The sequence below is a fragment of the Fundulus heteroclitus genome, unplaced genomic scaffold (assembly GCF_011125445.2).
Source record: "Fundulus heteroclitus isolate FHET01 unplaced genomic scaffold, MU-UCD_Fhet_4.1 scaffold_85, whole genome shotgun sequence".
In the NCBI taxonomy this organism is placed as follows: Eukaryota; Metazoa; Chordata; class Actinopteri; order Cyprinodontiformes; family Fundulidae; genus Fundulus; species Fundulus heteroclitus.
In genome coordinates, this window is record NW_023397307.1 from 267,064 (window position 1) to 282,310 (window position 15,247).

Below are 15,247 nucleotides of genomic sequence, written 5' to 3' on the forward strand. Positions count from 1 at the left end.
AGAAAACCTAAGACAGGGGACTAAAATAACTAACATAACCAGAACAGAACCCAGAACATTACAGGCTTAAAATATCTGTCTCCATGCCGCTGCCGCCGCGCACCTTTCCCGCTCGAGAACAGCCTCCAACGAGCAAGTTATACGAGGAGAAAAAGAAAATGCTCATTCTCGCTGTGCACTGAAAAGCTGCCCCTTTATTTCTTTTTTTTTTCTACTCTAACTATCCAGGTGACCTGCACTAAACCTAACAGCCTATTTAGCACCTGGGCCATAAAAAACGGAGGTGTGAGCCTTGCACAGCAGATGTCTGTTTTGCCAGGCTGTTTGCCAGAAAGGCCAGCGGGCGCCCGTCAGACTCTGAAAGCAACAAGCTGGCCTGCAGAAGCATAGCTCAGTCCCAACAATGTGAGCTGAACCAGCTGAATAGAACGCAAGGTTGGACATGCAGAGCCTTCCAAGGCAACAGAGAAGAAGAAGAAAATCTAGTATATATATATATTTAGCATGACGCGCTTTTTTTTAAGAAGAAGAAGGAGGGTCGGAATGTGTAACGATGTCCCGGTTTGACTGGGTCTGATTCGGAAAAAGTAAAAAAAAAAAAAATCATAAATATTATTCCAGCTGCGCTTTTCTGTAACAAAGAAGGTTGTGGAGGGCCTGTTGACCATCTCCAGCAGTCAATGAGCGAGAGGTGGGGACACAGAGTATATAGGATTGATTTATATTGAATGTGACAGTGGAGTTAATGTACAGGTGTGAAGAAGATGATGTAATGATGCAAGCTGCTGTCTTTTGAATTAGCTGCAGTTTATGGAGGGTTTTGACATTGTAAAGTGGAAAGGTGAGTGGACTGTGGACCAGTTTGGCAAAAGTGTGAAGGAAGAACTTGCTTGATGCTGCAAATATGAAAGTTAACCAGGTGATGTTATGGATGTGGAAAGTGAAGGAGATTATGCAGAGGGCTGTCCTTGATGGTGCAAAGGCTCTGAAGCTGGAAGGTGGGAGAGATACAGGAATTGTCAATGGAACTACCAGATTTGGTTAAAGTGGACTTGTTACAATAAGCAAATGAGGTTATTAAGGTGGCATGACGTCCACAGCCCGGGAATATATGGGCTGACTAGAAAATGTTTTCAGTCAAATTGATTGTTTTTGCTTTAACCCCTGAATATGATGGATTTTTCAAAATTGATATTAATACATGTCTTGTGTCCTTCACATTTGTAAATTAATTTTGTTGTTTGTATTTAAATGTATTTAATGTATTATTACATTTTCTGCTAGAAGCGGTTAAAGTAAATTAATACCCACTCCTGAGTCCCGACAGTAGATGGCGCAAGTTTAAAAACAAAAGTCTAACCTACTGGATCAAGCTAGCTACCTGAAAGAGCACCTGCTAGCTAACCATTATTAATAAAACTTTGATTGATGTTGTAATGGAGCCTCTGGCTTCCACATATTAGACCTTCAGAAGCATTCAGAGACCCCAAGCAGAAAGACACCGGGCTGAGATTGGCACCCTACCTACAGCCGCTCGTCTCACAGCTTAATCACTCAATAAAACTGCTGGTGCTTTTGGACCTCCATTTATGATTGTTATAATAAACAATCAGTTTCCGCCGTTTTAACATCTCAAACACCACGGTCAAGGCCCAAAGAGCTGTCAACGGACTTCAGGGCCAAGATGGCAGACCTGCATGAGCCTGGAACGAGCCTGGAACGGACTACGACCCACCAGCAAGGAGCTCAGAAGGTGACAGCTGTCTGTTTGATTTGGGGAAGTTGGAGGAAAAATACAGTGGTCATCAATCCCTTTTAGTCTGGAGCTTCATGTGATGGATCACCTCACGGCGACACAGGAGGGGCTTTTTAATGAACTGAATGCAGTCGGGACCAAAGTCCACAAGAACAATATGCTGCTAGAACAGGCACCAGTACTAGTAAGGTCCTTGCCAGTGAATGTTCAAATGAGCCCTGGAAAGCAATTACATTTTTCAATAAAATTGTATTCATATAGCGCCAATTTATAACACATGTCATCTCAAGGCTCTTTCCAAAGTCAAATTAAATAAAATCCTCCAGATTGGTTAATAAGTTTCCTCTCTAAGGAAACTGCATCAAGTCTCTCCAAGCAGCATTCACTCCTCCTGAAAGAGCGTAGAGCCACAGTGGACAGTCGTCTGCATTGCTGATGGCTTTGTAGCAATCCCTCATACTGAGCATGCATGAAGCGACAGTAGAGAGGAAAACCTCCAGCAGAACCAGAACCAGGCTTTCTGCTACAAAATTAAATAAATAAATAATGTGGTCAAAGCTAAGACAGAGCTCTTTATCACCTGTTAAACCAGGGGATGTTTGGAGGGAGATAACTGCACAGAGGTAAAAGCATAATAACTTTAATTTTAATTCCCGTACCTGACCAGTTTTTATTATTGTTTTTTTGTTCAGAAGTTCTCTAACCTTTGAATTATTCAACCATAAATAATTACGTTCAAGAACCAGTGAATCTGTTCACATTCCGTACGTTTTATAGCCAGTTTAATGAATTTTAGCACTAAGACTGTCGACGGTTTACAGCAGATTATCAGCTAAAGGCTGATGCTTCTCTCAGCTTTAGCGTCAGTTTGGCTTCTTACTGTTTCACAAAGAAAAATGAAAAAGTATTTTCATTAAACCGCTTTAGTCAGTTTTTTTCTCTTTTTCCTCGAACAGACACTTCTCTGAATTCCAAGACATTTTTGTAATTGGCGGCAAATTGTAAAGAAACCGGTCTGCTCACCCATTAATGTCCCGAAAACGTTTAACCCGTGTTAGATATGGTGACGGATTACTGTGACGCGGGTCAGGTCCACTTAACGGGAGGACAGAACGGTCCAAAATGTGAAAAAAAGGTTTGGAAACGGACGGTCAGACTGGTTTTATTTTCTGTGTCTTGTTACCAGGTAGCCTTCAGAATGTGACAGACACCTGGGCTGAATCTGTGAATGCATCTGGCCTCCGGTGTCCCTGTGGCGAGCCGTCATTATCATATCAAAGGCCTTTTGGTAGCAGACAGAAAGAGGAGAGCCAAACACTCCAACGGCCTCTCCACCTAATTTTTGCATGAAACCCATTTGAATATCGACGGAAAGAGATGCAGATGGATGAAAGAGTGCAAAGTGTGTATGTGCGATAAATAAATAAATAAATAAAAACCACCCACAATAAACCCTCAGGGTTACTTTCCAGCCGAGAGAAACCTCTTGTACATTCGGCCTCCATGTGCGTACCGTCTGCGTACGTGTCATTGTTTTGCTTTTGGATGATTTATTTCTCCCTTTGTGACAAAGACCACCGGTAGGACAGAGCAACATGGCAAATAGAAAAACCTTGATCCAGGTCTCAATGCTTTATGAATATGCTCTTTCAAATCCAGCTCTGCTTTCAGGCTGCAAACAACAATACTGTGTCATAACGAGTGATGCTATCATCCGGCTCGCTCCCAGCCTCAGAAACCACAGGCAGGGAGATTTTCTGCAAAATCGTTATGGAACATTTTCATCGTGCCTCATGTGGGTAGAGCAAAAACAAGGAACCAATACCGTCAGATTTTATTCAACAATATATATTCTCCGGTCTTGGAAACAGGGATGAGACATAAAAGTGAAAATTTAATCCTAACTATATGGAAAGGGAAAATATCAGAGAACCAGAACAATACATTTTAAAGAACAAAGGGGGGAAAAGGTGTTAGAAATAAGATGTTATCACTACTGAAGCTTTATTTGGATAAAGGCATGTAAAGTAACTTAGGTTTCCTTCACGGAAGGCAATTTAAAAGTTAAAGTTTGCAACATTTCTGAGATGCCCTTCAGGGCATGCGTCTGCTGTGGTAACTATGAAGTGCATACAACAAGATACTGTTGTGCACAGAAGTGTTTGGGCAATTCCGAACAAGGAAGTCTGTAGGGGGTCTGATGGTTTAATAAATCTAATGGAGATGCTGTATTTAAGCCACGCTGACACAGTAATGTATTTACCTTATTTCACCTGGGTGCGGGGTAGGTGGGGGTGTCATTAGATTCAGTGAAAACATTGGTGGTCCTTGGTGTCCAGGGCTGGGTGCTTGGGCGGGCTCAGACACCCCTGGGCCTCTGGTCTCTGGGCCCATGGCTGTATCTGCTCCGGCATAATACAGGCTCATCCCTGCTGCTCACCGGGGTGGAGGGTGTGGGGGGGGGGGGGGGGGGGGGCAGCTTCGGCGTTGTGGCTGTTGGGGGTTTCTTGGGGGCCCATATCTGCTCTTCCCTGGGGTGGGGGAGGCAGCTTTCCCTGTGTTGGCCCCTCTTGGGCACCTTTGCTCTTGCTTCTTCTGGCATCTGGGGTTTTGGTTCCCCTGGCGTCTGAAACCCATTTGAATATTGACGGAAACAGTACTCTGGGGGGGGGGGGGGGGGGGGGGGTCCTCACAACCACTTTTGAGCATTTTTATCATGGATAAACCTTACATACACAAGTGGACTCTCACAAACACCTGCAGGTGCTTGGAAGCAGGTGCTTACAGATTCTCTTCTACACAGAAAAGCCCTATTATTATCTTTAGCTGTCACGTCATACATGTCACATTAAATAATACTGTATATTCTTCAGTGATGGTGTCAAGGCGTTGGTTGTTTGCACCTGTAATATCTTATCGGCTGGTTTTGCTGTTCTTTTTATATCTCTCTTTGCAGGTGTAGAAGCAGACTCAGAGGATGTTATTTTGCTCTCTCTCCCTCTCCTCTCCTCTTTCACCTTTTCTCCCTTTTAGCATTTTATCTCATCAGTTTCTCTCCTTTTTTCCCTCTTCTACCTTCCTGTTTCAGTGTCCATTGAACACAAAATAGTCCCAGCATAAAATCTAATAAAGCGTCTTGAATATATAAATCCAGCGGAGCACTATGGCGAAAGCAGTACGGCTTAAGACAACAGTTCTTCTTGCCACATTTGTAGACAGCACATGACTAAAAATAAAAGAAAAAAAAGAGAAAACGGTAGGATGCAATAATGCTAAATGTCCTGATAGTTTTTCAGACACCATTATGGCGCATATTACAATCACCTGCTATTACTTTTTACTTATACATACACTTATAAATAATATTTATATCCTGTATAGCACTTTTGAATAGATGCAAACCACATTTCGTTGCTTTGTACTAGTGACAGTGCAATGACAAGTTGAATTCTATTCTATTCTATATTAATATAGGATACATGCCATCTTTTTATAATCTGGTGACATCTTTGACTGCAGTCAGTCCTCTCTATGAAATTAATCTCTAAAGGTATTATGCTTTAAGATTGTCCCGACAGCTCTGAGCCTCAGACAAACCTGCTTAGCAGTGGCTTTCACAACCTAAATAATTACAACCTTCTAAATCACCTTTTATCTCAGTATTAACATCCTGAATGGGATCTTTATGTTATGGAGTCACAGGTTGCTCTTAGAAATTTCAGGAGAGCCTTGATCTGAAAAGGACCAGCAGGTCCAAATGAGAAGTAATTTTTTCCATCTCTTTGATCACTTCTGTACCTTTTCTGTTCCGAGGCAAAAATGGGAGTACACGGATCAAAATGTGGGTAATGCAATGTGGTTTATGACTCCAGTGTAGAAAGAAAAAGCTAACTATTTCTACACTGCAAATTATTTCTACACAAATAGTGCAGCTTTTTGAATTAACACATAGTACGAAATTGTCCTAGATCTCTTTTATTCTTACATTCCATTCAGGTCAGGTTCAAGAACATAAATCGCCTCAGTTTTTTATTAATAAAGACTTGATAATGAGACAGATTTCAGACCATTTGTTTACCATGGAACCAATGTGTTGTAACCCCTGTAACCTCACTTGGTCATTGGGAAATTAATGCCACAGTATATTCATTCTATTCTTCAGCTCACTATCAGGTCATGGTGTGAAAATGTTGAGTATTTAACAATAACACTGCCCCCCGACCCCTTAAAACGAGTCTCTTTTATTCATGACTACGACAGTTAAAATGTCTCAGAAAATATCAAAGCCATATTGAGCCTTGAATGTAGCCTTAGAAAATTGTAATGGAAATGGAGAAATTACCTTTTCTCTGATTCTAAGAACTTTCTGAGAGTCCTTGTAAAAGTATCAACAGGGTAACTGAGTGTTGATGAAAAATGCAATTCAATATTTCACTATATATATAAATATAAAAAAAGTGTGTGTGCAGTGACAATACAAGTAAAAGACCTGGGTCACAATTTACAATTCAAAAAGATTGAAAGCACAAACGATCACTTGAAAGGACTGATTTGCTGTAAGAGGAAGTGAATAAATGGATTCAAGGAAGGAGGACAAAGAAAAGGGAAATCTGCTTCTGAAGGCTCATCGTAATGTACAAATGTTATATGATTTAATCCATGATAACGGCATGCAAACATCCGTTTAGCAATCAAATCTAATTTGCTGATTTGCCTGAGAGTCAGAAATTCAGAAAACACCAAATATTCCCAATAAAAAGGCTTCAAAAGTCTTCAGCTTAAAAAAAAAAAAGAAAGAACTGGAATGCCTTATTTGAAGGAGTAACTGGAAAAGAATCGTGGACAGCAGGAGATTTGCTGAGTCGCTATGGGAATACTGAAAAAAACATGGAAATAATTCAAACGTTCCAGGACGACAGATTTCTAAAACTCTTCCGCTGCAACATCTGACTAGTGTCTCATCATTATCCATATTAGAAGATGAAATAAACTGAAAGCTGCCCATTGATGTCAAACTGTACGATGGCATAGCAGAGAAATGTGTATTTAGTTGGCTTAAGAGTCTCAAAAAGGTTGTAATTTTTAAGAATCAAGACGCCTCACTCAGTACAGCATGGAAATGGATGTGTGAGAAAGCGACAACATGAAGTCTGAATAATAAAATGCACCTCTATCCAGAACGTTAGGCGTGCCATGCAAGGAAAATCTGCCCCAAATCTACTATATGTATATTAATGCAAATTAAAGTTGGACCAAAATCTGTCTTATTCTCAAAAAAACAGTGCCTTTTGTGACACAGGGTGCATTAAATACTCCATGTAGAAATAAAGCCCCTAAGAATATAAAGGAAATAATGTCCGTAAGGGAAGAAAAACATAACTTACATAAATAATGGAATAATAATGTCATAATGTTCAGTTGTACCAAACCCGTTCTAAACACTTCATGAACAGACTCAGCTGGCTGTTTTTGGATACATACTTGTGTTAAAGGTTCACATTGCGCTCACTGGTGATTGACCCAGGAGTTGTTCTAGACATCGTCCCTCCAAAATCTCTATAGAATACTCCTGATAAGGGGTTTAAACTATGCCACAGATGATTAGGCCAGTTCTGAGAGTGAGAGACGATCCAACCCGGTACTAACAAGGTGAACCTAATAGGCAAGGCAAGGCAAATTTATCTGTATAGCACATTTCAGTAAAAAGAGGGCTTTACATGATTAAAATATAGGAAAATAAAACAGAATAAAAGCAAGTCGGAATAAAATGTAGAAACAGAAGAAAACATGGGAAACATTTGTTTCATGGGATAGAAACAAATATTAAAAACAGTTGGACTACAAAGTTGAACTAATGATGTTTCTGTAAAACAGTTTAACTAGAACAGTTGAAGGCAATCCTAAACAAATGTGTTTTTAATCTTGATTTAAAGGAACTCAGGCTTTCAGCACTTTTACAGTTTTCTGGAAGTTTGTTCCAGATAAGCGGAGCATAGGAACTAAATGATGCTTCTCCATGTCTGGTTCTGGTTCTGGTTCTGCAGAGTAGGCTGGAGCCAGAAGACCTTAGTGGTCTGGAGGGTTGATGCACTGATAACAAGTCTGTAATGTATTTAGGTGCTAAGCCATTCAGGGATTTATAGAATAACAGTATTTTGGAGTCTATTTTAATGGCTGGTGAGTGTAAAACTCAGACGCAATTATTCTTCTAAGCTGTCCAACCTGCCCTCAAGCAAAGACGTCCAAAGCTGGTTGAAGGGATGTTTTTTGGGCTTTGAATGATGAACTTTGTGCACCGACGTCTCGGTGTCTGTCTGTCTGTCTGTCTGTCAGCAGACCTGCTGTTTATCAAGACTTGCGGCGTCCTCCGTATTCATGAACACAACCACCACTGTGCTTCAACGCATCTAAATACAGTAGGTAGACATAGACTTAGGCGTATCTCAGATATAATTATTCGAAAGAAAGCTCTTTGGTGCATCGACAGAACCACTATTAAAGCTCAATTTGTATCTCAAGTTAAGTTATTCATATCCATTTTGACCCTAAACCTTAAAATGTGGCTCTCGCATTAGAGGGGCTGTGCATTTGGAAGTAAACAGCAGAACTACACATAGAAAAAATAAAAATAAATATATATATATATATATATATATATATATATATATATATATATATAAACTGTATATACTCTGTGTGATGAATAAGAAAAAAAGCATTTCAACTCTTTTCCCTGTAAACAGTACATTTACAGTATGAAGAACCTACTATGTGTGAGATGTTTTGTAATAAGATGTTAAACTATGCCATCATGGAAAGGCCTGAAATCTGATGATTGTAAAGTCAAACATGTGATTTTCTGAGCTGAGATTCTTGACAGAGGCCATGTGTACGAGCGGGGCCTTTGAAACCTTTTACGTTTCCAGTTAGGTTGATTTACTCGCAGCCAGTAACTCCCACTCACTCCGCTCGCTTATGCTGCTGCATTCAAAGGTGCATAAACCTTTACAACCCTGTAATAAATCAGGATTAATTTCACTTTTCTACTGTTTCATTTTTTATTTATTTATTTTTTTATCGCGTGCAGTTAACCCCCTTATCTTTTCACCGGAGTAACATGTTTCACATTATTACTACATCAGGCGACGAGCGTGCAGAAAGCGACGATTCGCCCGCCCGCCCGCTTGGCAAATAAACGTGACACTCAGAGCTACAGGCCCTGTTTAGACTCAGTTTGCAATCGGGAAAGAGAACAAATGGCCTCCTCTGCACTGCTGAGAAACTAACTTCTCATCTGTTTTATTTCCAACCTGTCAGTGTGATGAAGTATGCTAATATTCTCACTTTACAGTGTGTGATAAAACTATAATAAACACAGTGTGAGGGGTATGATGGATGCTGTGTTGCAGGCTGGGAACTGCTGATTTCTGCTTCTCTTTGGTCTTGCAGCTTCAGATGGAGGGGCCTTCTATGGCTTTCTCCCCCTTTCTCTCTCCCACAACAAACTTTCGATTGCTCATAATTGTCTCCTGTTTGCAGCTCAGTATTGATCACCTCAAAAGACCCTCCGTCCATCCCTCATCTTTAGCGCTGAAACTTTTCTCTTTTCTCTTTTCTCTTGCAACCCTTCTTTTCTAAAGCCATTTCTTTCTCAGGCCTCGCTCCCCTACTCCTATATAAGTGCGGCGAACAGCAAGCTGTCATCGTTACAAAATAACTCTTGAATCAATAGTGGAGAGCAGATGCTCAGCAGTCCATTTACGGCTGAGACGGTGGAGAATAACCATGCCAGGAGATGACAGAAGAGCGACATGGAGCTGAACTTTAAAGTTGATGTTTGATGATACTCAAGTCCTGCTCACTTTCTTAGGCTGTTTTATTCTATTGTTCAAGTTGTTAAATCGCCAAAAAGTAACAATAAGAAAATTAGTGACTCATTAAGTTTAGATGGAAATACTTTAAATTCTAAAATCCTAAATATATTGATTTAACAGCAAAATATTAGGCAAAACTACTTCTACCAATAACTACTTCTAATACCACTGTTAGAAGTAGCATTAATAATATTACATCACATTAATAAAAATAATGTATGTGATGTAATAATGTATATATATATATATATATATATATATATATATATATATATATATATAGATTATAAATACTAGTATTATAATATAGGACTATCTATATATCTAGAATATATAGATATGATATAAGACTCATATATATATATATATTGAGATACTATACTATAAAAATATATGTCCCCTGCAGCTAACATATATATAGAAATAATAAAAGAATGGAAGTAATTAATTGAAAAAACAGCTGAAAATGTTATTGATTAATCCACTAAAAGTACGACTACTGATTAATAATAATATTAAATAAACAGTGAGTTAGATTAAGGTATAATGAGCTCAAACAAGTTCAACAAAGCTGAATATAAAGTACCCTGGAGAAAATAAGCTAATAAAATGTACTTTGGTATTAAAAGTGAGGTCAAATCTTTACTTAGTTACCTCAAGTGAATGGCTCCTGGGCATCAACATCTCCTCAGACCTGTCTTGGTCTGCAGACACCCCCCACGTAGTGAAGAGGCCCAACAACGGCTCTTCTTCCTCAGGAAACTGAACCGGACTGGACCTTTCACTAAGCTGCTAAAAAGCCTTTACATATCCACCACAGAAGTGTTTTATGCCTCATTATAACTGTGTGGTATGGGAGCTGCACAGTGCAGGAGAGGAAGGACTTAGCACAGGTGGTGAGGACAGCGTAGGGGATTGTGGGATGCCGTCTGCAGGATCTAGACTCAGTTTATGCAGCACGAGTCCAAAGAAGGGCCAGACGCATTTACACTGATCCCACCCACCCAGACAATGCACTGTTTGCCCCTCTCCCATTAGGTTAACACTTCAGAAGAATTAAATCTGGAAATAATAAGCTCAGAAACAGTTTCTTTCCAAAAGCTGTGAGGGCAATCGCCCCCTGCTGAGATGTTTGTGGTCCATCATATGTTACAATCACACTACTGTTATTGCCTATTTGCACACTCTTATTCTCAGGAATATCAAATTGCACATTCCTATAAATGAAACTCAAAAATGACTTCATTTCTTGAGATTCATGAAGGAGGGACTAATCCATGTAACGTGACTCATATCATTCGCAAAGGGACTGATATCAGCGCTCTCGAATTCTTATATGAACTTGCATGCTCTAATGTGTAAACAATATTTAAATACTAAGTCTGATGTGTATGTGTACATATTAAGATGGTGTCTGCCTCAAAGGTAATTTCACCATTTCATTCAAACCACACATGGTGACAATAAAAAAATCCTAATTCTTGATTCATGAGCACCAATCAACCAGACACTTGGCACAGAAATACAATAATCCATGAATAAAAACAGTACTGGTATATAACGCTGAAACGCTAAAGAATAATGTTTTTACACCTTTCCGCCATGTTCTTGGCGTTTGAGTTGTGAGCTGAAGTTCTTGACATCAAACTAATCACAGAAGGTGTTTTTGGCTCAGTGTTCAAATCACTTCATTCAGCATAAACCAGTAAACGCTGATCTGATTAAATTGTGTGTGATCTGAGCATTTTATCCTTTGGCACATTGAAATCATCCTAAAATGACATGAAAGTTTGAGCCTTTAGTAGTTAACAATTTAGCAAATAAAGGTGATCTCCAACGATGATGTGGAGGGAGATACGAAGATCTTTGCAAACAAATAAAAATTTCGATCTGAGTCAAAGTTCTAATTTTAAGAGAAAACGTCAGGCAAAGGTTGTGAACTCACATCTGCGACTCCAGCCTCCAGGATGGTGACCTTGGCTTCCTTCTCCACATCAGCTTTTTGTTTAACTGCAGACAGAAAGGAGACACAAACAAACTTATTATATTCAGATTTTACAGTAAAAAACGATAAAACAAATGGAAAAATGCCACAAAATGACAAAAACAACCAAAGAAAGCAGACAACGTGCTCTATACTCACATCCCTCTTGTCGTTAATGTTAATCAGCACAAAAAAGTGAAAGTCTTCAGTGTTTTTTTTTTTTTTTACTTTTTTTTTAACAACTTCAAGAAACAGAAAACAAAAATCAATCTTTCCGTTTTCCTGACGATCATTAAATCACGACAGGGAGACGCAGAACCGGAACCTCGTTTAGTCTTAGAGCTTCGGGAGCCCTGCTTGGTTAAATTTACTGATGAAAAATTAACATTCTGAAATGAATAGGAAATGAAGTCTTGAGAAAACACTCATTTTAGTCCGTGGGTGAACGAGACGTTTGAGTTTGGGCTCTATAATTTTCTGATGCAACGAGTTGAATAGATTCTTACTGGCTGATTCGAGTCCTGTGGAAGATTTGCTGCTATTTTCTCATGTTTACCTTTTGCCCTTGCTGAGGAGGAACATTTTACAACATTAGCCAACGTTTGGATTCGAGGAGAAGATTGTGAAGTTTTGGATCTTACCAAACTTAGGCCAGCGACACCTCTCCAGACCTCACCATTCAACCCTTAAAGATCTAAAGCAGCCATTAATGCTGCGAGCCTCACCTTTATGGAACATGAACGTTTAACCTGACCTGCCGCCAGGCAAATGTTAAAACACATTTCCACACAAACAATTAAGCTCGGCGCGATTCTCTCGGCGCCGTTCATGTGAAGGGGAAACAAAGAGGGCTTCAATTAAAATGCACGACAGAGAGCATATTAAAAGCAGAACAAAATGTTCTGGAAAAAAAAAAAGAAAGCATACATAATTACATTCACTTTGCTTTGCATCTGAATACAGCAGTGGAAAAGAGCAAACCTCCTTTGTTGACACACCAGGCAGATGAAGGGTATGCAAATAGCGAGTCTTGACGCTGTCATACTCCTCCAAAGAGCTTTAACAATTAGTCTTTCAATCTATCAGAGCACGGCTCTCGGCTAACCTTATACAACGTGCGGTGATACTGCAGATCTCGAGCTTAAAATGTGTTTTGTAGAAAATCAGATGAGGTACTGCGCTCCTGCACTACTGCAATAACCACAGTTCCACTGAGAAGATTATCCGCTATTATCGTGGGTATTATGATCAGTCGTTTGGGGCTTTTAATTATGTTTTATTTCACCTTTCTTCTTCAAAGCTGGAATTATTGCACACAAACAATCATCATCCCAACACATTTACATTTTTTATTCACATATGAGATCAGATGTGAGAAACTTTGAGCATGATTGTGGCTGAGTATTTAACAACGTTCCCCAGCAGAATGGATGGATCTTAATCATAGTCCACAGATTCTCAGCAGGGTTAAGGTCTGGGCTCTGAGAACCAGAACAATCATGGCCGCCAAGCTTTCACCATCTAGCCTGTTGAAGAGGAAGGCGGACCTTCTTTCTTCATTATTCCACCCTCTGTGGCCGATGTGTACCGTATTTTTCAGACTATAAGTTGCACTTTTTTTCCCATCGTTTGGCCGATCCTGCGACTTAAATTCAGGTGCGACTTATGCATCAGATCATAATGAACAACATGAACGAAGCAGTAAACCTTACCGTCTACTAGCTGCGCTCTAGGCTTGTGGAAACTATATGCTGCTCCTGTACCACTTAAAAATGTATTAAAACATTAAGTTAAAAACAAAAAAGACTTACAACGTGTTTGTATGTTATTTTAGTCTGCAGTCACGCAGCGGCGCATTGAGTGGTGGAGCCTGAAGTGCCCAGAACGCAATTTTTTTTTCCCTCTTCGTGACGCATTTTTTGAGTGGTGTGACTTATATTCCGGAGCGATTTACTGAAAAATACGGTACGTATTTCTACGACCAGTAAAATGTTCCCATAGCATGACGTCATTAAGCTTGACAGTTCGCCAAGTACGATTCTCGTCACTGCGCTCAATCTTGTCTCATCTGACGGCAAACCATTCCTCCAGAAGGGATTTTGGTCATCAGTGTGCAGAGATCCAAATTTCATTTCAACTTGAATTTGTAGAATTTGCATCCCAGACCATGTCGACGTAAAGCCCGCCTCACTGTGGGCACCGGTGTCCAGGTTGCTCCAAGGTCATGGCAAACTTGAGGGTTTAAAGGCGTGCTTCTGTGTCCCCCCTCCCCACAAAAAAGTTTAAATCAAATCAAAGTGTATTAAACAGACATTTAAAACCGTGGCTGTGTTTGGAATGTGTTTATAATATGGGAGGTTTCTGGGTTGGAAGAAGAAGCAGGAAATGTTCTTGTACTGCAATAAAATCAGGGTGAATGTATTGCGTTACAAATGATTGTTTCGGGTCAAAGTGCTATGAAGGTAATGTCTGTGTTGTGCCAGTAAGTGAGACGCGTGACTCCCTTCACCGACAATTAGGGGCAGAATGGGTTTGTCAGCGTTCACTGAGGAACCCCCTGAATAAACGTGTGGCGTGGCGTTACATCCGTCTGAGAATATCCTGGCTTTTTGGCCGAATTACATCCCGAACACATCCTTCTCCCATAGCTTCAGACGTTTGTCACGGGGGAGAAACGCTTGTAAGAGCAAGAAATGGGCAGCGGGCAGAAGTACGCCACGCTTGAGTAGCTCAGCCCACACAGAGAAGTGCTGCGGTGCCGGGTGATGAACTATCGGCTCGCTCTCGGAGGCAGCGTGAATTATTAACTGACTTTTACTTACAGGAAACATGACTTTTCAGCTGTGGCTATATAATTCTTTGCCGCCACATTTTCTCCGTGGTAATTACTCCATCTCCCATGACTCAAAGTGCACCCAGGTGACCATTCAGAGGTGCGCAGGTGATTGGTTCTGTGTCCCGTCAAACCAAAAAAAAAAAAAAAAAAAAAGCTCCAGTATACCACAACCTCTGTGCCAGTGCCGTTGGAGAACGACAAATCTGAAGGATGGGTTATGAAACATGTTTTTTAATTATTCGTTTCAGTGAAAGCTCAGGCAGATGGAGACATGGGAGCCCCGGTTTGGCGCTGAAGTCTTTAAAACGGCAGAAGACTTTGCTGCTCCACACATGTCGGTAAACGAATATGCAAAAAAACCCTTTCAAGTTGCAATATTGGGCAAGCTTTAATAGACGGGCTCTCCCCCACAGTGTGAAACACCAACACACACACGCGCGCGCACATTTAATTGCCGCTCCAGAATCCGAGTCAGACGTGCACAGACAAAAACAAACACGAGGGCGTCGAACACGGTTTTCATCCGGAGGGAATCGGGGGAACTGCACAGTAGCGCGGCCGTCTGCCTGCCGTCCCGGAGTGACAGGCGTTGCAGGCAGCGAGCGTGACCACATCACAGGCGCCAGGCTCCTTTTAATTAGCCGACAAGTCTTTGGACCTTGAAACGCCACGGCGCCGCGGCCTCCCCGAAACGCAGCCAAGAGCTACTCGGACCATCCGCTCTTCTTCTCTCCTGCAGACTGCAAATGAGTCCAAGTCGGATGAGAGCACAGCTTGTGGACAGGCGAGCCGAGGTG

General features: G+C 40.7%; 1 protein-coding gene across 1 annotated transcript in view; it reads right to left on the reverse strand.

Moving 5' to 3' along the window:
- Positions 1-15,247, reverse strand: part of LOC105917887 (receptor-type tyrosine-protein phosphatase N2) — a 269,052-nt gene that overhangs the window by 115,264 nt on the left and 138,541 nt on the right. The window contains exon 12 of the mRNA XM_036134561.1: positions 11,576-11,640. Within this exon, the coding sequence (XP_035990454.1) occupies positions 11,576-11,640 (65 nt within the window). The remainder of the gene's footprint in view (positions 1-11,575; positions 11,641-15,247) is intronic.